The sequence below is a fragment of the Anthonomus grandis genome, chromosome 22 (genome assembly GCF_022605725.1).
Source record: "Anthonomus grandis grandis chromosome 22, icAntGran1.3, whole genome shotgun sequence".
In the NCBI taxonomy this organism is placed as follows: Eukaryota; Metazoa; Arthropoda; class Insecta; order Coleoptera; family Curculionidae; genus Anthonomus; species Anthonomus grandis.
Genome location: NC_065567.1, coordinates 28,095,136 through 28,118,879, shown reverse-complemented (window position 1 = coordinate 28,118,879; position 23,744 = coordinate 28,095,136). Strand labels below are relative to the sequence as shown.

Here is a 23,744-nt window from a genome sequence, read left to right as displayed (position 1 = left end):
CAGTTACGAAAGTGGTAAACGCGACAGGTAAGGGTAATTCTCATAAAATGTTTAGCTTTTATTTTGCTTAGTTAATTTTGGGTTTTTCTGGCCCAGTATATCCGAAGTGATAGAGATGTTATTATCATAATATTTCTTCTTAAACCGCAGATTAGGGTGTTATTAAGAGGATTTATTGAAAATAGTAACACTCCAGCTAAAACTATCAATTTTATTAGCACCATTTCAAAGGTTAGTTAAGATTTGATTAGGGGAACTGGATTGAGGATCAATCTTTTTAATACTTATAAGAACTTATTTGGAAAATAGCGAGCTATTAACGCTTTATATGTATTAAGCATAAAATCTGTTCAAATAAAACCCTGATATATTACGTTCGCTAATGATACTGCTCAATTTTCAGAAATATATACTTGTTTTCAAAAGATTTATAGGGCTATATGTAAAATACAATACAAAATCCTTTATTTTTTTTATAAACAATGTTGCACTGCATATCAGAAGAAAAACAACAACGAATTTAAGCTACACGTGGCTTGCCTGGATTCTGATTAAATATTGTGTGTATAAAATATAAAATTTTAAATAAATTAGAATACTATCAACTAAATTTGAAATGAAAGAAAAGAAAAAAACAACAACACTTTTTATATGTACTTTTCTTATTGACAAAAGCATTGTCTAATAAGAGATCTTTTAGGTTCTTTGGTAAGTTTAATTATATATTTTTGTGTGATGTTTAAAGGTTCAATATACCGGTTGAACATGCACAGGCCCATTTATGCTATATACAATAAAATTGACTCTGATTTTTAATAGTTTCAAAAATAGAACTTCACGTAGTTAGTAACATTTGTGCAAGGAACATAATCTATATGACTTCATTCTTATCAATACAAACACCCAAATATCTTGCATGATTTTTGGCCAATATGATATGTTCACATGCATAGTTTTAGTCTAGCAGGAATACTGATGAACTTTATATCTGGAAAATTGCTTATTTATTGAAAATTGAAATACATATACTGTTTTGTTCACGTTCCAGTCTAAGGAAATATTCATCTATCCACAGTTGTGACAGTCTTTAGACATATGATCCTTTGCTTTGCTAAATGTATCCTCCCAATAGAATCATCTGGCAGAAAGAAGGTCGTAAAAAGGAAAAACTGTACTTCATTTTCCTCATTTCTCTAATACAGCAGAAATTTATAAAAAGGTGCAGCTTGATTTATGCTCTTAAAGTTGATCTATTAATGATATCTCAACTGACTGGAAGAAACTCTTCATTTCTTATGAAATATTTGAGGAGAATGTAATACTCCAATTTCTATCTATTTTGTAGGATTTTCTGTATACAATAATACTGTATATAAATGAACTTTTTTTTATATGATGTTATTTCTAAATTACTGTTTGGATCTCCTTTAGATGATGTTATATGTAACACAGATCTAGAAGATTTTTTCCAAGGGTAGAGCTAGATTTATGCCCTAACGTGATCTAATAAATGGTGTTTCAACTGCCTGGAAGAAACTCTTCGTTTCCTATGACATATTTGAGGAGAATCTGGCAATCCAATTTCTATTCTTAGGATTTGCTGCAGTATATAAATGATATTTTTATTATTTCTAAATTACTGTTTGTCTAACTACAAGGAAAAACATATACTTTATTTTCCTCATTTCTCATACAATAGAGATTTATAAAAGGGCGTTGCTAGATTTATGCCCTTAATGTTGATCTATTCATGATATCTCAACTGCCTGGAAGAAACTCTTTATTTCCTTAGAAATATTTGATAGGAAATGAAGAATTTCCTATTCAAACTCTTCATTTCCTCATAGAAAGTGAGTAGCCAATTTCTATTTTGTAGGATTTGCTGTATATGAATGACATTTTTTTTCTATTTCTTATTATTTCTAAATTGCTGTTTGACTAATTATACAAGGAAAAATACTGTACTTTTTATTCTCATTTCTGATACAATAGACATTTATAAAAGGGTGTAGCTAGATTTATGCCCTTAATATTGATCTACTAATGATATCTCAACTGCCTGGAAGAAGCCCTTCATTTCCTATTGAAATATTCGAGGAAAATGACTCAAACTAGAATCAATTACAAGTATAAAATATGTTCTTCATTTCTGATAAGTTCTAGAGGATTTTTTCCAGGGGTGCCTGGAAGAAGCTCTTTATTTCCCATTGAAATATTCGAGGAGAATGACTCGACCGTAACACACTAAAGGCAAATAAAAAAAGAACCTAAAAAAAATCCATATCTTGTCATGAATAGAAATATCCTCAGTTCGTTCGTACGTACGTATGTACGGTGGCGTTGAACAGCTTTTGCTCGTGCTGGGCTCGTTTTCTGTAGTTTTTACCTCTTCAACTGAGAGAGGTAACCCAAGGCGAAACACGCAAACCATAATAATATTATAAAAGTTTAGTTTAGCGGTGGAGGCCATTATTATTTGAAAGTACCGAAGCTACGCGATTGTACCCGAGCGCTCCTAAAAGAAACACGTAACAGTAGTTCGACAGGTCTGTGTTAAGCCGTATAGTTTTGTCGCGTTAAGTTAAAGGTACAAATGTGTATGGCGTCCATTATATTTTACTTTATTACCATTAATTCACCATAGTTGTATAAAATATCCGTTTTCGGGAAGTCTTCTGTTAGTAAACAAGTATGGGAAGTGCGTGGTGAACTTTCATACAACTTTATTGTTTGTTGTGGTGAATGGACCAACCAAAACAAATTTCTTGTTTCTGGTCTGGTTTGACTTCTTCTTGGTCTCTTTTTTTTTCTTCAGCTTGTTTTGGTTTCATGAGGATTTATTATCATTTTATATATAGGGTAAGTCTTTTATATTATATAAAACTTTATGTGCGGAAACACTTTAATTAATAATAATTACATAAATTAGCCTTAAGTATACCTTATTTCTTGTATGGTAACTTTTATCCCCTCCAGCGTCTTCTAGGTACCTGTTCCAAGTCATTCGCAGTTGTTGCATTCATTACCATAGATTTACTACTAGTTATATACGTAACTGATAATAATAATTATATAGTTTTATTAAATATTCATGTAGTAACAAATTTCGCGTTTATGAGTTATTAGTGGACGTACTGACCGGAAAATCTGCAATAGTAATGCCTCCCTTAGGAAAACAAGCTTGATATGGTAAATAATATTATCTGTTTAACGTGGGTTCGGTTTGATTAATATTAGCTCAGTGATTAATCCGGAAATTGACCATTAAAGCTTTTTTTTTTGCTTAATTTTTGGTGAGCTAGTTAAGTTTTACATTCACTTTAATGTGAATCTTAATTGGGCAGTTGACCCTCAAGAATACTCTTAATTACTGTAAAAATGAATTGGTCAGAATATTACATAGTTTTCAGTGTTAAAATAAGGATATTCAACTATGTTATTAAATAAATACCCTGTTATATTGTATATGTTTTGAGATTCTCTTATATCTTGTGGTAACATTTTGTATTGTTTGATAGCTTGAAAATGGGTTTCAAAGGCCTTCATATTTAATTTACCTAGGGAAATCAAATCCTGTAGGTATATATGTCACTACAAGACAGGTATAAAAGTTACTCTATCTATACAAATAATAATTATACACATAACATAGGATATAAGTGCTGCTGCATCTACAACAGTGACACTAATTAATATTTTATATTATTAGGTGTTCTAGTGTAATATAAGTGTACATGTTGTGTAAATATAATGCTTTATTTTATAATAGACATCCTATATTCACATTGTTTTAGCTTTAATAATTTATCTACTTTAAACACCTTTAATGTATTATATTAATTATTTGTATATGGTAACTTGCTAAATTCAAATAAAATCTTTACAATAATAGATTTTCTGGATCACTAAATATAACCTGAGGAGTAATTGTAAAGGTAAGTTAAAGTAGTAAAAAATTTGATTATTATAATTTAATTAAAAAATAAATTAATTGTTTTGTCAGTCAAGTGTTCCAGGCATTGAAGCAACTTTTTATTTTATTCCAGGCATTTGAGTTCATTTTTTTTAAATGCATTTCAGCTATTTGAATTAATCTTTTATTTATTCCATGTAATTGACTCCAGTGTTTTTAATGCATTTCAGCTGTTTGAAATAATGTATTATTTATTCCAGGCATTTGTTGTCATTTTTTTATGCACCTCAGCTATTTGAAATAGTTTTTTTTCAACATTTCAAGACTTTTGGAATCATTTTCTCATTTAAGACATTTAAAATAATTTTTCCTTTTTTTATTTTGAGCAATTAAGAAATAATTTTTTTTGGTGCAGGCATTGAAGCAATTTTTTATTTTATTCTAAGCATTTAATTTAATATTTTTTCAGAGATTTGGGGTAATTTTTTAATGCATTTCAGGTATTTAAAATAATGTTTTATTTAATGACATTTCTATAAAATAAAATAATTTGTCTCTTAATGGCTACTGAGTATCTTAGATTCTTGTGCTTAAATTTTTATACTTATTGATATCTAGGACTCTAAGGACTTATAAATATTTTCTGAAAAAATTATTAAAATCCAGACACTAAAAATCAAGCTATTGCCATTTTTCCCACTGGAGTGCCTGGAAGAAATAAAATAATTTATCTCTTACTGACAAGTGAATATTTTATAATTCTTATGGTTCATATTTTGTGATTATAGATATCTGGGAAGCAAGTGGTATTATTTTTTTCTGGTCTTGATTATTGAATTATTGAATTAAAAATCTTAATTTTATTGCACAACAACCAGGTCAAGTATTTTTTTAAATTGTGAATTAAATAGTTTTGCATTGTAACCATCATATAACAAAACAGTGTCTGTACTGCCTGTAATAAAAACTAAATCAATTTATTAATTATTTCTACTTTGCACCCTGGAACATATGTAAATTCTGTTTTCCTCAGGTAGCTTACAAAATAACGTATAATTTTATGACCATTCTTTATGATATATGAGACTGAGAAGGCCATATAAGAATGGAAATTGAACTTTTCACCTTTTAATTGCTGTACAATTTTTTTTCACACCAAATTTATTAGCCTAATCTTTAGATAAAACGTTGCAATGCTCCCATGCATATTAGAGAAAAATTTGCCGCCCCTATAAATAAAATAATTATTTATTTATTATTAGTGATTCTGTCCCCAGTGACGCATCTTTAGTTTTAACAGCTTTCTTAATTCCTGTAAATCCGCTCCTGCATTTCCTTCCATTATGCAGGATTTTAAAAAAATTGTTCGGCACAGCCTTATTAAAAAATCATTCCCCTTGGTCTTCGAAAAACAATTAACGAGCGTATATTCCCCCGAAAAAATAAATAAATTAATTAAAATAAACCGGATTTGAAGCTCTCAAGATGTTTTAAAAGCGGAACAAACCACAGAGGCGACGCACTGTGAAATACAGAGGGATTATTGATGAATTTTTCGATGTATGTATATTTATATAACGTTATAGCGCAGGCGAGAAAAACATTTAAAGTCACTTTCATATACACTGGCACGTTCTTTAAGTATCTAAACTCCCTACTAAGACGTAGCAGGGGATTTTCAACGCGACTATCGCGCCTAAAAATAAACATTTTCTTTCGCAAGCGTGGGCGGGAAAAATATTTTATTAAAAACTGACGGTGTGTATTTATATCTACGTCTGGTTTTTCTTAATTTCAGGAAAACCATGGAGGAAACCCGGGAGGGAACAGACTGCACAAGTAAGAGCGGTGCCAGATGAAAAAAAAATACATCAATCCGTAGCAAAATGTCTTTAGCAACCCTTTTCTGCTTCCGTCTCAACGAGTTTTCCCCGGTGGTTTTTCTGCTATTGTATCTGACACAAATTCTACAGGCATGGCTCCCGGACACCAGTACAAAACTAAAAAACCCCATCGAGTTTCCCCTGGAAAGTTTCCGCGGTAACTCGAGCCGCTCTGACCATTTTACCATTTTATATCAAGACGATGACACCTTGCTGCTGGGTGGTCGAAATCGAATCTACAATTTATCCATAAATAATAATCAGTTTTCCGAGCGAAGGCATTCGGAGATCTTTTGGCCTTCCTCAGAGGCGCACAGCCAGTTATGCCTTTTGAAGGGGAAAAGTGAAGATGAGTGCCAAAATTACATTAGATTACTTGTCAAAGTTGCACCTGGGAAGTTATTGGTGTGTGGGACCAATTCATTCAAACCTTTGTGTGCAACGTTTGTTTGGAAGGTAAGTTTTGTTTATTTATAATTTCTCTGAGCTTCATAAGGAAAAAAATTGTTGTGTATTGTTTTTTTGTAGCCCAAAAATCTTTTATGCTTCTTGCTAATTGGATATGAGGTGAAATAAACGGTATAGATAAATAATAAACAAAATAACAGGATGTTTACTGGGATAGTAAAGTTCACTTTACTAATATCTTTCGACTGTAGTAGTAGAGTAGTTTTTATAAAGTATTTTTTATTAAACTAATAAAGTAGCTTTATAGAAATAGCAGTGTAAATTACTAGATATGATAAAGTACTTTAGTGATATTTTTTAGAAAGCTTTTTTACCAGCTCTGGAATACCAAATGGCCAGCATCATTTTTACTCCGTCTAAAATACTTATTATCACAATTTTACATTATCATATACAATTTTTTTATTTTTACCAGCTCTTTTAAATAACTAGTTTTTCTAACTAGTATACTCAATATTTGAGTTAGGCAAGCCCTTATTCTTCTACTACAAAGTATATTACTAATTCGGTTGTTTACTATAGTGGTTATATTTTTTAGTTACATAGAAAAAACGATGCTATTTAAGTGCTGTAATTTCTTAAGGCAACCCATTTTCAGCACTCACTAATATTAATGCTGAACCTTTTTCAAAAAAACTATTTTTTTTTGTACTAGCAATTTTAGTTGTGAATAAACTGAGTGTAATATTAATAAGTAATTAGGCGATTGCATATGAAGTTTGTGTAGAATACAATATTTACAGTTGCTTCTAATGAAAATAACCATCAGGGTGATTAAATAATTATTTACACCCTATAGACATATTTCAACCAGTCCACGCGGTATACACGGTGCTTTATAATTAAAGAGACAAACTTGGAGGGTTAGAACCCCTCAGGGCCTCAAAATAAGCAAGTTCTCATTTTTCATGATAAATTTGACATCCTTGTTGATATTTTTTTGAAAATTAGTAGGTAGTTTCTATGCATCTAGTACTATTTTTTAATACATAATTTAATTTGTTATTTTACCAGTGGCAAACAAAATAAAACATATTTGTCACATCCTCATTTAATTTAGAGTAAATTTGGTCTTGGCTTTGTTTTCTTCGACGTGCCGTTTTCGTGTAAAAAAAATAAAATCCCTTGTTCAAAATTTATTTCTCGCTAAAATCTCAATTTTTAGTTTCATCCGTTTAATAATATTTATTAAATTTTTACCAAAACTAATATGCGGATAGTCAAAATATTCGATTAAGTACCCAATACATTAAACAATAATCGCCGGAATGAGATAAATTCTGTTTATAAAATTAAAAGAGGAAAGTGTAGATAGCACCCAATCACAATAAAAATAAATAAAAGCATTTATAAAAAACAAGACATAGATAATTTAAGTACATATCGTATTTCAACCTTATTAAAACAATAAAATCAAATAATTAAAATAAATTCTTAAATATTCTCGGTATACAAAAAAGATTATCCGTATTTTTCTTAAATTTTAGCACTAATTGTATCGCCCTAATGATGGTTTAATATAGTCGACAATATTAACATTTTAAATCTAAATTTTATTTGACACCACATTTAATTAACTTTAGCATAAAAATAGTTTTTTTTTTAAATTTTAAACTAAAATGGTCCAGTTTTCATGAAGTTCACCATCAAGGGGGTCTTAAACAAACAGTATATCCAAGGGGTGATAATAATACAACATCTGCCAATAATGTATCCCCTAAAATCCTTTATAAGTGAGTTAAGTTACGCCCTTTTTATTAAATGGGGTGCTCCTGTGAAATTCATTGTCTAAGCACATTCTCAAATCTGCTTTTTCAGAACGTAATTTCTAGAAGTTGTGTCATGTTATTAACATCTCGGATGAGCAATTTCACGGGTACAAGGATTTTATTGGGCAATTATCTATAGTAGACCCATGAAATAATATATTATTTCTAGAAAAACATGATTCATATAAAAATCACCCATTTTCCGCACACTTCTGGAACGTCTTGTGAACCTAAACAACAACAATCCTTAAGCCCCACATTTAAACAATTATTTCACCTATTATGTCACACCTTTGTTAGCCAATTAAATGAACCATGACCATTATCATTATTAGTTAAAAAAAAATTGGTGAACAATTGCGCCTATACCATGTCTCTCTATTGTTCGGAACGTTGTAGCATTAAATATTACACGATGATTTTATTCAGAGATCGATCAAGGCCAAATGGAGTTTTGCAACAGATGTGTGCGTACAGGCCAACAACACCTGTACCACGAACCTAATTAGAATTTTTCAACCTTTGACGATTTTTTTTTTATAGGTTTGTCACGGTCAGCGTGACTGTATAAATCTGAAAAATATGGTTTTAATTATATTGTCTTAGCTCGTTCTATACACACCCTTTTACATATATATTTTTATAGTGTAACAATAATACCTTGTAAGAATCATGTGAACACCCTTACTCCGCATGTCTATGACACATAGACACAAGAGGGTAAAGGAAACTTTACGCTAATAATTTCGCTGGAATTATTAGAACTGGTCACGCAACACGCAAAGGTGTAGGCTCAGGTAGTCTCGTCACAAGAATGAATCATTTTTTTCGTTAGAATCGTGACTCGGAGTCACATCAGAAGATTAGAAGAACAAATGATTCCACTTTTCGCTTATTCTCACGTAACTTAGCAGCGACAAAAAAAATACAATGAAACTTTCGCACCGTTTATCTTTTAAGGAAACATGTATTCGAAACGAAAAATGCAGTTACTTCCGTTGGAGCGCAATTTTTAACGCTCTGCCTACGTGCTCGCCTATTTACATAATTACAAAACCATCAGAAATAGACGCGAAATTACCTTAATAAAAAATAATTTGAAACGATGTGAGAACAAAGTCGGATCTGGGTTATCTTTTCACTTTATTAAGTGCCTCCTTAATATGGACCAGGGATAATGTTAACACAATTTATAGTCATGTCATGTTTTAATTTTACCGGCAAGCATTATACTTCTAAGTTTCTTGACGTTATTGTGAAGAACCCTTAAGTCCTTCACAATAGCATCAGGTGTCTCATCATGTCTTTTATTGAAATAAAAAAAATTATATATAAACCTATACAAATAGACGATATTAAGCTATATAGCTACTCCTATATATGACCTACTTGCAAAGAAATTAATTGTTAAAAAAAATAAAAGCAATAACTTCAAAATGAAAATGCATTTGTCACCGAATTATGAGTATAATAATTGACATCCATCAATTGTGTATGTCAGTTATTATACTCATAATATTAAATGCCTAGCTAAACAGTTAAGAATTTGAATAAGTTACTGCCAAAAAAAATCATATAAAGAGTGTCCCAAAAATCAACCATAAACCGAAAACGAGCAATAGATGCTAGTATAGATAGCAGGTGCTCAGGGATTCGGAAAAAATATTTTAAAAAATTTATCTTGAGTACTTTTAAAATTATAGGCATTCATAGGAAACCGAAAAAATGTACCCCCCTGTCGGTCTTTTTAGTACTGTGGTTACAAATTTTTGAATTTCTTACCAATTTTTTTTTTATTACAAAACTAAATTCAAACACAACTGGTCACGTTTTTAAAAAAATGATCAGATTTTTGCTCAACTTGTGTTGAAAATTGTGTTTTTTGACCATCATTTCCCAACCTTAACTAACTGTCCTGGAAAAGAAAATTACTTCACTGTTTGGCAAGTGAAAGTTGGTGTATCTAATCTAGATTTCAAAAGGTTATGATACTTGCTAGATTATTGGTTCAATAGGAGTCTATTTTTTTTAGTACATAGTGAAATGTACGCCGCTACTGTAAGCTAAATTAATAATTAATGTACAGTCAAAATAAATAAAATAAAACTTTACTTAAGTCGCAACTAATGTTCAAATTGTCTTTTAAATTGGATTAGCGTATACTTTTACTTAATTTAAATTTCTCACTTTTTATTAATTATTGTTTTCTGTAAAGTAGGTAAATTTAAATAATTTATTTCAATTGAGTAAACATGGCGCCAGGCTATTCTTCTAGCTCACCGTATCTACCTATACGAAAACATGATGCTCCAGATTAGCCAGACATGTTAAATTTTCATCACATTCATCTAAAAAATTATGCAATCATTATTCTTGAAATTCCAGAATGGCCACCATCACAGGGAACCAAACACATCAGATGCCAAAGGTTTATGTCCCTTCGATCCTGACCATAACAGCACAGCGATTTACAGCGACGGGCAGCTATTCTCGGCTACTGTAGCTGATTTTTCCGGTGGAGACCCGCTGATTTTTAGGGATCCACAACCGCTCGCCACCGAACTCTCCGACCTGAAACATTTAAATGGTAATTTATTTTAATTGCTTGAAAAATAGTAAAATCCGTGTTCACGCTAATTCAGCCCGGCAGGTTTCTGAAAGTGGGTGGACAATGGCTTCATTTGCATGTCGAATATCAAGATTTTTAATTATTTTATGACCAGCTGGAATAATTTATAGGATTGTCCTAGAAAATTTTGAAAAATATACGCCATCTGTTCTAAACTGAATTATTTTTCAGCACCAAACTTTGTAAGCTCAGTGGCCTTCGGGGATTACATATACTTCTTCTTCCGAGAGACCGCTGTAGAATTCATGAACTGTGGAAAGGTACATTTATGCAACCTGTTACAATAAATCACCTAAAATTCATGTAAATTTTCCAGATAATATACTCACGTGTAGCCAGAGTTTGTAAGCACGATAAGGGCGGAGGGTCACATCTGTCAAGGAACAAATGGACCACCTTTAGTAAGGCGCGACTTAACTGTTCAGTCCCTGGAGAATATCCCTTCTATTTTGATGAAATACGTAAGAAACCCCTTAGTTAAGCCCTCTTAAGGCCAAATCATTATCCCGCTCATTTCAGAATCAACAAGCCAAATAATCGACGGCACCTACGGTGAAACCCGTACAAAAATAATCTATGGAGCCCTAACAACTCCAGACAACGCTATAGGAGGCTCAGCGATCTGCTTGTTCCAGATGAGCGATATCCAGAAGGTTTTCAGCGGCCCTTTCAAGCACCAGGAAACGATTAACTCGAATTGGCTCCCTGTTCCGGAAATCCAGGTTCCGGAACCGAGACCTGGACAGTGTGTGAACGATAGCCGCCTACTTCCGGATGCCACCGTCAATTTTATCAAAACACATCCGCTTATGGAAGAGGCCGTTCCTGCCTACTTCGGACGGCCGATATTGATTCGGGTCAGCTTGAATTATCGGTTTACGGCCATCGTTGTCGATCCACAAGTACGAACAGTTAACGATCGGACTTATGATGTTATTTACGTTGGAACTGGTAAGTTAATTTTTTTTTTGTGGTTGTAGTTGTTTTTTGAAAAGCAAGTGTATGTCTACTTTTATGTTTTCTGAAAAAAAGTAATTCTTTATAACAAGTTCTTATATTTTATTACTCGTATACAAGGTTTGTCAAGAGTAGAATACCTTTATTTTTCACAATACCAAAATTGTTATAAAGAGGAGTTGGTTAGAACTAAAAATGATCTTCAAATATGCAATTACGTCGTGGTACTTAAAACACATTTTTGATAATGTTTTTTCAAAATACTTAGGCACAGTGAACATTTTTAATAATATAATCTTTCCGTTCAGAAACTAATAAGCGAATAGTCACAAAACAAAATAAATAATAATAAGAAGTAATTTCTTAAATTTTATTGAACACTTATATACTCATAAAACTTCAATTACTTAATATACATTTAAATGACCATAATTGCCATAATAATCAATTGTAATAATTTCAATGAACACTATTAGGTCCTTTAATTCGCCTTCTCTTTCAATACAGTTAATGGTTCTATCTACTTACGGTAAAAATGTAACTATTTCTTTCCAGACGACGGAAAAGTCCTTAAAATCGTCAACGTGGCATCAGAAACCGTACCAAAAGCTTTAGTCATATCGGACAATGATGTGTTTGCAAAAGGCACCCCAGTTACTCAGTTAGCTTTAGGTCAAGGTTACGGCGGGGTTGTTGCAGTAAGCAAAAACGAAACCAAGTTGGTCGTCTTGAATCATTGCAAGCAAATCACCACTTGCAGGTAAGCACTCGTGCTAGTAAGCTTAAACATTTCTCAAATAACTTTTTCCAGTGAGTGTGTTGAGCTGCGCGATCCGCACTGCGCTTGGGACCAAATTAAGAACGTATGCGTCAGCGTGGACTCCGTAACAAATTTCCGTTACTTAGTTCAAGATGTTGCTAAAGGTAGTGCTGCCAAATGCAAATTAACCGAAAAAGAACCGGGGGCCAAAAAGGTTGAATACATTTCAAGCAACTCTATTGACGAAGATGATGATGATTCAGACACCAATTTGAACGAACTGTTGATTCAGACTGACGACGACAGTATTCTGGATGATTGTAGTGACACAAATGGTGATTTTAGTTCGGCCTGTTTGAAAATTAAGAAGAGCGAGTTTACTTCTGGGACTTTATGGTGGGGGATTATTGTAGCCGCCATGGTGGGTCTACTTATTGGATTCGTTGGGGGATATTGCGTTTCTAAGAAGTTATACATGAATTTTTCTAACACTTCTTGTATTGAACAGAGAAATCATATTGATAGGTAAGCAATCTGTGCCATTAATTTTTGTTTTAAGTAATCTAAATTAAGTTAAATTCCAATTAAAAATTTTATGAAGCACTAACCAAATTATGCAATTGATTATAAGGGATTGGACGTTTATCCTTATTAAGAATGAATTTTTTGATTTTTTACTTATTCCTAAACTTTAGAACCATCAAGTAGTTTAATTGTTTCTTGAATTTTGTCGAAACCATTAATTTCTAAAAGTTAAAGTCAAAGGTACAAAAATGGGCCAACTTTGAAAATCTGACTAATGCTGGCCGCCGTTTAAAAAAAAATAAAATACATCATTATAATGTCACAATTTTAAACGACGAATATCTTCGACGGGTTTTATAATCCGCCTACGACATATATAACACTATGGCCTAACAGCCAATACTACCATACTACGACTGTTAAAGTAATATTTATACTCTGTATTCTTATTACTTATTTACAGCAATTTTGACTGAGGGAATTTAAAAATGAGTTTGACTGCCTGGAAAATTTAGTTCATTTTTCCAGGCAGTTGAGATCAGTTTATAGTAAAAAATCTCCTTAAAAACTGCTTCCAGGAAAATAGATATTATGTACAACTATCTGGAAAAGTTATGAATATTGAAGAATTCTTTTAAAATCTTGTCAACTACTAAGTAACAGAAAGTCACTGTTTAAAGCACAATGAAGTTTATATTACCTGCCAAATTAGTATATTAAATATTATGCTAATCACTGTTACATTTAAAAATCGCATGTACCTGTACCCTTTTATATAGCATTCAATGAATAGGGTTTTCATTAACTGGGTTCTAAGTTTACCTACGCTCATGAATGGAATGGACATTTTATTACTCTCCACCTATTTAAAATGCAATATATTTGGTTTTTCTTTTTTACTCTCTGCCTATTTGAAATGCAGTATAATTGGTTTTTCTTTTTGTGGTTTATCCATCAAATTCATTAAGTAAAAAAAAATAAATGTACTAAGGCCTAATATTATTAATTTTATTTCAGATTAAACGTGAACCAGAACAGTTTTTTAGCCAGACCGAAGAATGTGAACTTGGACGTCTTGCACATGACGCAGGAAACCCTTCCGCCAAAGAAAGATAATATGGGATCTCTGAAAAACTTAAACATCAACGAGGGGACTTTACAAAAAATTAAGAAAACTTACATTTAAAGCCTTTTTAGATGTGTATCCTGGTACCTGCCGCAATTCTAAATGTTCAGACATTTTGTTGCCTTAACTCGTCTTGCCAAAGTTTATATTAAACTGGCAGAAAAACCCACTACTCTCCCTGATCAAAAATGCGTTTTAGCACTGCAAAGATTAAGCCACTTTTAACTTTACTTAGGTAGATTAGTATTTGGTTTCTATCTATTTACCTGACTGATTATATCGAAGGTGTTGCTTAATTATTTTATGTTGTATATATATATTATTTTTATGTTGTGTTTTGTCCACTATACAGGGTATCCAATTTTTAAGTAATAATCAAATTGGGCCCCCTGTATTGTCAAAGTGTCTTTAGAAAAAAAATGCTGGAATCTCAAATAGTTTGTTGCTTTACGTTAGATGTTAAATAAAATGATCTCTGTGATTTTTTATACAAACACTGTAGCTTCGTGCCTGGGTAAAAAAGTCCATAAAGAAATATTTTTGGTGGCCTTTGTACAGCACAAAACGGAATAATATCAGACAATCTATTTTTTACAAATTAGCTTTATGAAATAAAATGTATTTTTAAATAAAATTAGGGTAATTTTAGTTAAGCTTTTTTGAAAAATTTTAGAAGGAAATTAATAGGCGTGCCTTATTTTAAAAATTATTTACTATTTAGAGTTTCTTTTATTATATATTTTTGTACATATATTTTAGTTTTTATTAGGTTAGGTTCAGGTACAGGTTTGGCTGTGATCTAAAAAACTAACTGAATTGTTTTAATGCGCATGCTGGCAAATATTGCTTAGGTAAGGTAACTTTAAGAAATCATTATTTTGTAATTTAGGTTTAAAATACATTCCAATGGCTATTTTACTTGATATAAATAAATAAAACTATAAATTTTAAAACTAGTTTTATTGGTCCAACAATATTGCCTGCTATTAATAATAAATTATGAAAGCGATTATTAATAATACAACTTTTACTTAAAAATTAGCTCAAAAAATCTCATTCGTCTTCTAGAATATCTTCAGGTTTTTTCTCCAGCTTCTGCCTCTGTTTTTGCAATAACTTATGGAACTCAGCACTTCGGTAGGTTTTATACTAAAAAAATTAATTGCTACAAATGCTTCTGCAAGATGTAAGAAATATGCTTACCCCACTGACGGACTTTTGCACAAGCAAAAAGGAATAAAGCCTCCCCCCGATCTTTTGTCCACAAACCTTCTCCAAATCCTCCTTGTCCATGGCCATAATCTGAGAACCAGCCACCCCCTTAAACTTTCCACACACCCCTGCATCAAAATCTTTCACTTTCAACCACTCCTGCACCTCTGCGGCGCTACTTTTATTATTAATATACTTCTCTGGGGTTGATTTAATATCGAGTAAAGGTTTCGGTCTTATTTTATCCTTCATAACGCTGAACACGCTATTCAGTTCCTCTTGGACAGCATCACTGGCAGGGGATGATTGAGAGGGTTGACGACTTATCGGTCTTTCAGTCGGGGGTGCCTCGGGTGGTTGGTTGTTAAATATTGGGGGAGGCGGCGGGGGTGGTAATGCACCGTTTGGAGGCGGTGGCGGTGGTGGAACTGGAGGAGCTACATGTTTTTGAAGTTGATCTTCTAAAATATGTCCAAGAATTTATTGAGTAGTTATTATTTAACCGGTTTTAGGATCTTAATACATGCATCACCCATTCTTGACCAAGTGTATACAAACTTACCGGTAAAGAGGCGACGAATCACTTTTTTGGCCATAAAACAAAAAAAGCGGAAATTTACAAAGACGTATACAATGACCCACTAAACACATTGTGTAATATTTACATACGATAAATAATGAAAAACTTACATATAGAATTTTATATAAAAATTGCTCTGCAAAAACATAGTTTTTCATCAACACAACCCTTACCCCCCCCACCCACCCCTAACATTTGACTAGTAAGAAATTCTTTTGAAAAATTACCGTTTTTCATCAATAATTTAATTTTAAAAAATGTGTTAGTAGATTAAATGTTAACGACGAAACCATCTGTTATTCATGTGTAATATTTTGGCAAACAATGATTTTTGAAAACAATTTCTTACTGGAAAGTTGTGTGGGGTGGGTGGGGGGGGTAACGGTAAAGTTAATAAAAAACGGTTTTTTGTGATAAAATCATATATATGCCACTATGTAGCATACGCTATACTTTTCATACACGTATAGTGCAATAATGGAATTTCATACACAGAGAAATCAAGAAAACAGTAGAAAATGCATTAACTTGTATGAAACACAATAATAATAATACCAAACAAGATATTTTAGAAAAATGCAATGGTGTACTTTTTTTAATCAAAAAATAGTTACGATAAATGTAAAGTTTGTTGGTCGACTTTGACATTTGTGTGAGTCGACATTTTGTGAACATCTGTGAATAGTATACAAATATACCATTCTTAAACTTTTATTAAATAATAATTGTATATAATTAACATGTAATAAACCTTCTGGTTGAACGTGAATAACAGAAACATAATATTAAATTCCTCAAATATAATAATCTACCTCATAAAACTAGTAAAAAAAAAAACTTCAGCTGATTATAATAAAAGTGTATTGAAAAGTTAAATCCATATATGAAAATATAAAAACCATATAATAGCTATCGATAAATCCTTAAATTAAAAAGGTATATAAATAATGTTTATAAATGCTTTTTAGCCTAGACAGACACAACACTTAAAGCTAATTAAAGCACATAACATGACGAACGGACGATTTACAAAATTTACACAAATTATAGGTGAGGGAATGAACGTTTAATCATATATGTTAATTTCGTTCACCTATCATTGAGTTTTTTGGCATTTTAAAAATATTTATTTATTTATTACTGACTTGAGATAAGACAGTGGAGGTGCCTTATAATTGCGTTTTCATCTCATTTTAATTACACTGCGATTAAAATAAATAACATAAAACGTTATCTCTAAATATAAATAAAGCGTGATGAAATTCGTTATCAAAATAACTTAATTTAGTTCGTACATACTTGTGATGTAAATTTAATCTTATAAACCAACCTGGTTAAATAATAAAGAATGTGCATAATAATAATAATAATAATAAATTCCAAAAATCTCCATACCGCTTGATTGTAACAATATTTAACATAAAAGTAAGCAAAAAAACAACACATCAGAAGTAGCGAAACTCCCCTTTCTTACCGAGCCTCTCGCTCCGGATCGCTTCAGCCGGTTTCGTTTGAATCCTGAATTCATCCCCAGGGATTTGGCCTGGATAACGTGAATGCGGGGGTGAATCCTGAAATAATTCTCTTAGTAAAAAAAACCATCATTTCAATCACAACTCATATTACTTCTCTGCGTATAGAGTTTCTTAAGTGTGGACTCAAGCTGCTTGAATGGTACTGGGTCACTATGGTGTTCGGCACATGTGCCACGGCCCCTTTACTGTTCCTTGCCTTCCACCACTTCCTACTGCTATCTAAAATCTTTTAAAAAAAAATTGGATAATAATTTATCGAAATTTAGTTCATTTAATTTACCTCTAAGAACTCTCCTCGTTCTACAGTGAGCTCCTTATCATTATTAGCAGTCCTTGGATAAGTAACTTGGACTATATGGGCTCCCCTGCTGTGCAGCTCTTCCAAAAACCGTTCCTGGCCTGCACCAAAACTTTTTTCTTCCCCTTTAATCTCGATTGAATCCAAAGAAATGTCGCTCTTAGCAGTGCTCTCCCCAAGGGGTGGAATGAAGTTGCTATCCGAATCGTCGTCGTCAGGACCATGTATTTTATCAGCAGTATCTGGCTCATCGACTGGATATTCGGGAGACCAACCATCCATGAAAACCGGATGATATGATGGCACGTGACCTCTGTACTGATCTTTCGGCACTAACCATGCGTTTCCTAGCGAATGCCACAGCTCAGTTTCTTTGCTGGTCACGCAGTTCATAAGCAGATTGATCGCTTCTCTGGTTAGCAGTGGGGCCGTTACGTTTTGCGGGATATGCTGGTCGAAGTAATAATCATGCGACGACTCCACGATCAGTGCCAATGGAGTAAACAAGAAGTGAACCAGTTCGGGAGCATTCGGGTCGTGGATGTGAGCCTTCAGTTTAGCCAATAGGTTGAAGGATAACTTAAACTTCTGGAAAATATCTACAAACTCCTTCTCTGGCGGCGGTTTCGCTCTCATGGTCAACATCCCGTCTCCAATGTCCCGCTTCTTGTTCCTTCGATTTTTTCTCTTGCGGTCCAGCTCTTTTAAAGCGGCTGCAGAGTGCTGCAGTCTAGCGATGAACTTCTCAATATCATCAAAGCAATGATTCAAAATGCTAACGTCACGCTCGTACTTCTCGCTGGTGGTGGAGCTGGAATCATCATTGTTTTCAGTCAATTCAGAATCGGATCTGTGATTGAAATAATCTCTGGTGTTATCGCGACTTGGACTGACTACTGCTGGAGGAAGCGACTTATGGGCGGGAATGCTGCTTTTGCGACTCCTGGATATCGCTTTGCCCATGCGTAAGGCTTTTAGGTCTTCTACAAGGTCCTGTGCAGATATGCTTTGACACTGAAAAGATTTTTTTTTATTTAAGTTGAATATACCTACTCAAAAGGTCTTTACAAAATCTGACCACATTTCTAACCTCAAAATAGGCCGATTTAAAGCAAGTTGTTTAGTTCGAAATTGCTTCAGTTCTGACCTATCGGACGGTTAGGTAAGTTAAAAAATGAAAATTGATGTAAACATTTTTTTAATATATTGGTTTAAAAATTTGAGGTCTGAAGAGTGCCTATCAATTAGACATATAAAAAACGGCAAGAAATAAATAAATATACTTGGAAAGTTAAAAAATAATTTTCACTCTCTGGAAGGAACAAAAAAATGCATCAAATACCTGGAATAATAACTTTAGGTATCTGGAATGTACTTAAATTTACGTCCCTAAAATTACACATTTAGATGAAAATCGATATGGTACTCATCGAGGGTTAAAACTTTCGATAAAACGTATTTATCTATTCGTACTTGTATGTATAAATGAAATATTCTAATTACAATATTCCAATTAAGTTTTTGCAAAATCTTAAAATACGAACAAATGATATTTTGAAATTAATTTCTTTTTTCTTATTTCAGCCATTTCAAGTATTTTCTTATGTATTTTAGAATAATTTTTAATTTTATTTCAAGCATCTGAAACAGTTTTTTTTTTGTGATTTTAGCGTAATTTTTTAAAATCTTTTAGTCATTGTTAGGCGTTTATGACGCTTTGAAGTTATGAAAAAATTATTTGAATTCCATGGACATTTCGACTTAGTTTGGACCAATATTGGACATCCATTGGGAAGATATATGCTGTCTGGGACATTGTGTTTCTAATGGAGTAAAATGCCCATAACTTTTTTTCTCACTGTAGTTCCTTATTTATTTATTTAAAAAAAAATAATAATTTCCTCATCAATTTTAAACAAAAAAGGCCCTTTCATTAAAACCCGCTAAAGTTAGACGTTTTCGCGATTATTCGGTAATATATTCGGTATATCAGTAATGACAGAAAGACAAATTTTTTTATTTTTTTCAGGCACTCCTGGACTAAGAATTCCATTATCTTGACTTCTAGTTAACGGATTTTAGTGATTTTTTCAAAAAAGACTAAAAAGGCTTCAGACTAGGCCATGAATCAATACTTTCTAAATTTGGACTACTAGAACCCGAGATATTCACTTGCCAATGAGAGTCAAATTATTTTGTTCCTTACAGGCACTCCTGGACTAAGAATTCCATTATCTTGACTTCTAGTCAACGGATTTTAGTGATTTTTTCAAAAAAGACTAAAAAGGTTCAGACTAGTCTACAAATCAATAATTTCTAAATTTGGACTACTAGAACCCGAGGTATTTACTTGCCAATGAGAGACAAATTATTTTGCTCCTTACAGGCACTCCTAGACTAAGAATTCCATTATCTTAAATTCTAGTCAACGGATTTTAGTGATTTTTTCAAAAAAGACTAAGAAGGCTTCAGACTAGACCAAGAATCAATAATTTCTAAATTTGGACTACTAGAACCCGAGGTATTTACTTGCCAATGAGAGACAAATTATTTTGCTCCTTACAGGCACTCCTGGAGTAAGGATTCCATTATCTTGAATTCTAGTCAACGGATTTTAGTGATTTTTTCAAAAAAGACTAAGAAGGCTTCAGACTAGGCCATGAATCAATAATTTCTAAATTTGGACTACTAGAACCCGATGTATTTACTTGCCAATGAGAGACAAATTATTTTGTTCCTTACAGGCACTCCTGGACTAAGAATTCCATTATCTTAAATTCTAGTCAACCGATTTTAGTGATTTTTTCAAAAAAGACTAAAAAGGCTTCAGACTAGGACACGAATCAATAATTTCTAAATTTGGACTACTAGAACCCGAGATATTCACTTGCCAATGAGAGACAAATTATTTTGTTCCTTACAGGCACTCCTGGACTAAGAATTCCATTATCTTGATTTTAGTGATTTTTTCAGATTATCCCAAATATCATCAATAAGTAAAAAAATTTATTTACTAGAACTCAAGATATTCACTTGCCAATAAGAGATAAGTTATTTTACTTCTTCCAGACACTCCTGTAAGAAAAATGTCAATATCTTGATTGTTATTGTATCGATTTTATAAATATTTTCAGTAATTGCTTGAAAAGCCCTTGGAGCATCCTAAAAATCAATAATTATAACATTTTAGCCGCAAGAACTTAAAATATTTAATTGCCAATAAGAGACAATTTATTTTATTCCTTCCAGGCACTCCAGTGCAAAATACGTCAATATCTTGATTTTCAGTGCATGGATTTTAATCATTTTTTCAGAAATGTTTGAAATATTTTTAGAGTCTACAATAATTATAAAATTGTAACTACTAAAACTCATACTATATATTCGCTTAAGGATTTTTCTTCTATTAATTTTAAGTAAATTCTTAGTGTCCAAAATTGGTACAACTAAGTGTACATTATAGGACAAATAACGGATTCCAAATGGAGGTCCATTGGATATCATTTGGACAATATTCAGATGTCCATACGATAGCTGGTTTCTCCAGTTGCTTAAATCTGGGGTATAAAATATGACTACTCTTCCATTTTAAACTTTACCGGATCTATTACGGACTAAATTGCTTTAAATCGGCCTATTTTGATGTAGTGAGAATTCGTAAAGACCTTTTGGTGTGTGTAAGAAGGACTTACTTGAAATATGTGCATCTGCATTTCAGGCGAATGGGAGGGCTGACTGGAATCCGCTATAATAAACACTAATATGTTGTTGTACATGTCCATTGGTTCAGTACTCATGAACGCTGTTGGGTCTTGTATAGCGTTCACAGGAAATTTTTCTACTATAGCCTAAAAAAAAGTAGTTTTATAAGCATGTTAAGGGGGTCATCAATTTTTTTACTCACTCCAGATTCATCCAAGATCAAGACCCATGGGTAGTCAAGACAAAGTTGCATTTTTTGCGACCAAATCCCGTTGGTTTGCTCCATTTGGCGCAGCCGTCTCATTCCATCGTTCGGATATAATATCCCCATCTCCTGAGACACGCTGAAAGTCGCCAAATGTTCGATGATGTGCACTGGGGCTTTCTCATCTCTGAACTCTCTCTCCTTATCTCTATCCAGGTCTCTGTCGTCTCTTGAAAATCCATTTCTGTGTGCCATTTTTACCGGAGTAATATATTCCATCTAGTAACAGGAGGATAGAGTGTTTAAAAGTAAAAATGCTATTAGCCTAATGAGTCTATTAAGTGATTAATTATATAGGTACTTACCAAAGAATGTGGTACTTTTAGAAGGCCATTTTAGCCTGAAAATAAAATACCATTTGTCACTTATTGGTATAATTCAGATTCAAATACTTAATAATGATTCTTCATGTCCCTGGCATTGTTTCGCAATTATACTCGTACAAAAACAAAAAGTGTGTAACAGGGTGCGTATCGTGACGTGTATCACATTATTAAAACCCATCCTAATTAGTACGGTCGGATTACACACACCTTTACAAAATCTTACTGGACCAATATGATTTTTATCTTGGACAATTAAATTAGCAAAATAGATATTGATTTTTTTGTTTTATCAGGAACAAAAGCCTAATCTTGAGATAGGGTTTTTATACAAGGCTAGATAACTGTTTTTAAGACACATTTTTATAATAACCCGATCATCATTAAAAATAAATTAATATAGTCACTATATAGTCAATATACGTCATTTGTACTTAAATGCAGCCATTACGGCTTACGTGATTGGAATTCTTTATCATCATTTTGATGATAGTTACAATAATAACAAGTACTATTGGAATTATGAAAAAGGAAACTTTCGAACAAATCTCTTGAAAGAATCAATATATATATACGAGCCACGCCCCTTCCATCATATAATGATAATGGAATGCAAAGAATGAGGTAAAGAATTCGTCGTAATTTATGTTCAACAATGATGATTCAAACGGGGTTCATAGGTTGAAACTGGCTAATTCCTCAGTAACATCACATGTGCCGAACAATAGATCTCAGTACTATTAGTACATATTAGTATTTTTTAACAATAATAAAATATTTAAATTAAAGCCGTCGTGGCGGAGAGAGCTCGAGAGGCCAGCAACAAAAAAGTAACAGTACCTACCTGCAAGGTTCAGTTCTTAGGTACTGCCCACGGTACTTACCTGGTCAAAACAATGTAAAACGACACACACGACCAAATAAACGAACTTTTTAACGAAACTAGCACGGACAAATCACAGCACTAAATATTGATAAAATGCAGTATCGAAAAACTTTTGCAGCCTATTCCACCTAAACAGGTAACTGATTACATGGTTAGGCACATGCGTGGAAAATAATCACTTCTACCTGTGGTAGGTACTGAGTATATACCAGGTACCGTCGATTTGATGTTGGCGAGTAGATATTTACCGAGTCAGTATAAAAAGTAGATTTTTTTTAGGAAATGAAAGGATCATATCTTTAAAAGAAGGTAGTAATAACACAGGGTCACTCACTTCTCGCCAAGGGGACTATCAAGCCATTTTTATGTAATATTGACACCACAGATGTGAGTGTTATATGGTATTTTAAAAAAAATTGCGCATTTTACTAAATATTGATTTATCATCGAGTGCCAAAAGAAATTGTATGCTATAAGGAGCTGGAATATTTTTGCTATAAAGGAATTCAGAAGATTAGTTGGGGTTAGCTAAAAATTTGATTTTATACAAATGGTCGGAAACCGCCATAATTAAAATTTATTCTACTAATTAGTGATATATTTGCTCTATTTATATCATTTTTATCCGAATGTTTCGTCGGTATATTTTTGTGAATTTTATAATACCGGGTGTGTGAAAATTTATCAAATAGAGGTTGGAAAAACTAGAATTCCATATTCTTGTCAAGGAGTGAGTCAAACTTGAACACTCCCACTCCAACATATTTAAATGGATACTACCCTCCATAATAAAAATGTTGAAAATTCAAGTCATACATTACTGAAAATTAAAAACGCAGATTAATTTATTTTAAATAACTTATGCAACTGGAATATTTCGCAGAAATGGAAATTTAATGTCTGTTAAGTGTAT

The 23,744-nt window shown here is 32.5% G+C and overlaps 2 protein-coding genes and 1 long non-coding RNA gene across 5 annotated transcripts; 1 reads left to right on the top strand and 2 right to left on the bottom strand.

The window, feature by feature from the left end:
- Window positions 1–3: 3 nt before the first annotated feature.
- Window positions 4–14,983, top strand: LOC126748402 (semaphorin-1A-like). 3 transcript variants are annotated; one of them, XM_050457630.1, is made up of 9 exons: window positions 4–27; window positions 5,712–6,252; window positions 10,419–10,620; window positions 10,834–10,922; window positions 10,979–11,123; window positions 11,182–11,613; window positions 12,175–12,379; window positions 12,431–12,904; window positions 13,922–14,983. In XM_050457630.1, exons 2-9 carry the CDS (start codon window positions 5,800–5,802, stop codon window positions 14,088–14,090), a joined length of 2,169 nt encoding a protein of 722 aa, XP_050313587.1. In that variant the 5' UTR covers window positions 4–27; window positions 5,712–5,799; the 3' UTR covers window positions 14,091–14,983. The 3 variants fall into 3 exon arrangements, with proteins under 3 accessions (XP_050313587.1, XP_050313585.1, XP_050313586.1); XM_050457628.1 differs by lacking the exon at window positions 4–27 and adding an exon at window positions 2,468–2,859; XM_050457629.1 differs by lacking the exon at window positions 4–27 and adding an exon at window positions 3,041–3,189.
- On the bottom strand, window positions 1,896–2,519 carry LOC126748403 (uncharacterized). The gene is made up of 2 exons (XR_007664708.1): window positions 2,326–2,519; window positions 1,896–2,267 (listed from the first exon to the last, which is right to left on the bottom strand). It is a non-coding gene; the product is annotated as an uncharacterized LOC126748403 (long non-coding RNA).
- Window positions 14,974–22,992, bottom strand: LOC126748401 (epidermal growth factor receptor kinase substrate 8-like). Its single transcript, XM_050457627.1, has 9 exons — window positions 22,830–22,992; window positions 21,928–21,962; window positions 21,560–21,841; window positions 21,348–21,503; window positions 17,638–18,669; window positions 17,449–17,583; window positions 17,297–17,393; window positions 15,234–15,703; window positions 14,974–15,179 (listed from the first exon to the last, which is right to left on the bottom strand). The coding sequence occupies exons 3-9, from the start codon at window positions 21,839–21,841 to the stop codon at window positions 15,084–15,086; spliced, it is 2,268 nt and encodes a 755-aa protein (XP_050313584.1). The 5' UTR covers window positions 21,928–21,962; window positions 22,830–22,992; the 3' UTR covers window positions 14,974–15,083.
- Window positions 22,993–23,744: the final 752 nt, after the last annotated feature.

What these genes read in the sequence shown, in the direction of transcription:
- LOC126748401 (XM_050457627.1), bottom strand. Translation starts at nt 21,841, where the DNA reads ATGGAATATATTACTCCGGTAAAAATGGCACACAGAAATGGATTTTCA. An exon ending in GAAACTCTATACGCAGAGAA is followed by an intron (nt 17,394 to 17,448) that starts GTAATATGAGTT and finishes GAATTATTTCAG; the next exon opens with GATTCACCCCCGCATTCACG. An exon ending in GATCCGGAGCGAGAGGCTCG is followed by an intron (nt 15,704 to 17,296) that starts GTAAGAAAGGGG and finishes GACATATTTTAG; the next exon opens with AAGATCAACTTCAAAAACAT.
- LOC126748402 (XM_050457630.1), top strand. Translation starts at nt 5,800, where the DNA reads ATGTCTTTAGCAACCCTTTTCTGCTTCCGTCTCAACGAGTTTTCCCCG. An exon ending in CGACCTGAAACATTTAAATG is followed by an intron (nt 10,621 to 10,833) that starts GTAATTTATTTT and finishes ATTATTTTTCAG; the next exon opens with CACCAAACTTTGTAAGCTCA. An exon ending in TGTTATTTACGTTGGAACTG is followed by an intron (nt 11,614 to 12,174) that starts GTAAGTTAATTT and finishes ATTTCTTTCCAG; the next exon opens with ACGACGGAAAAGTCCTTAAA.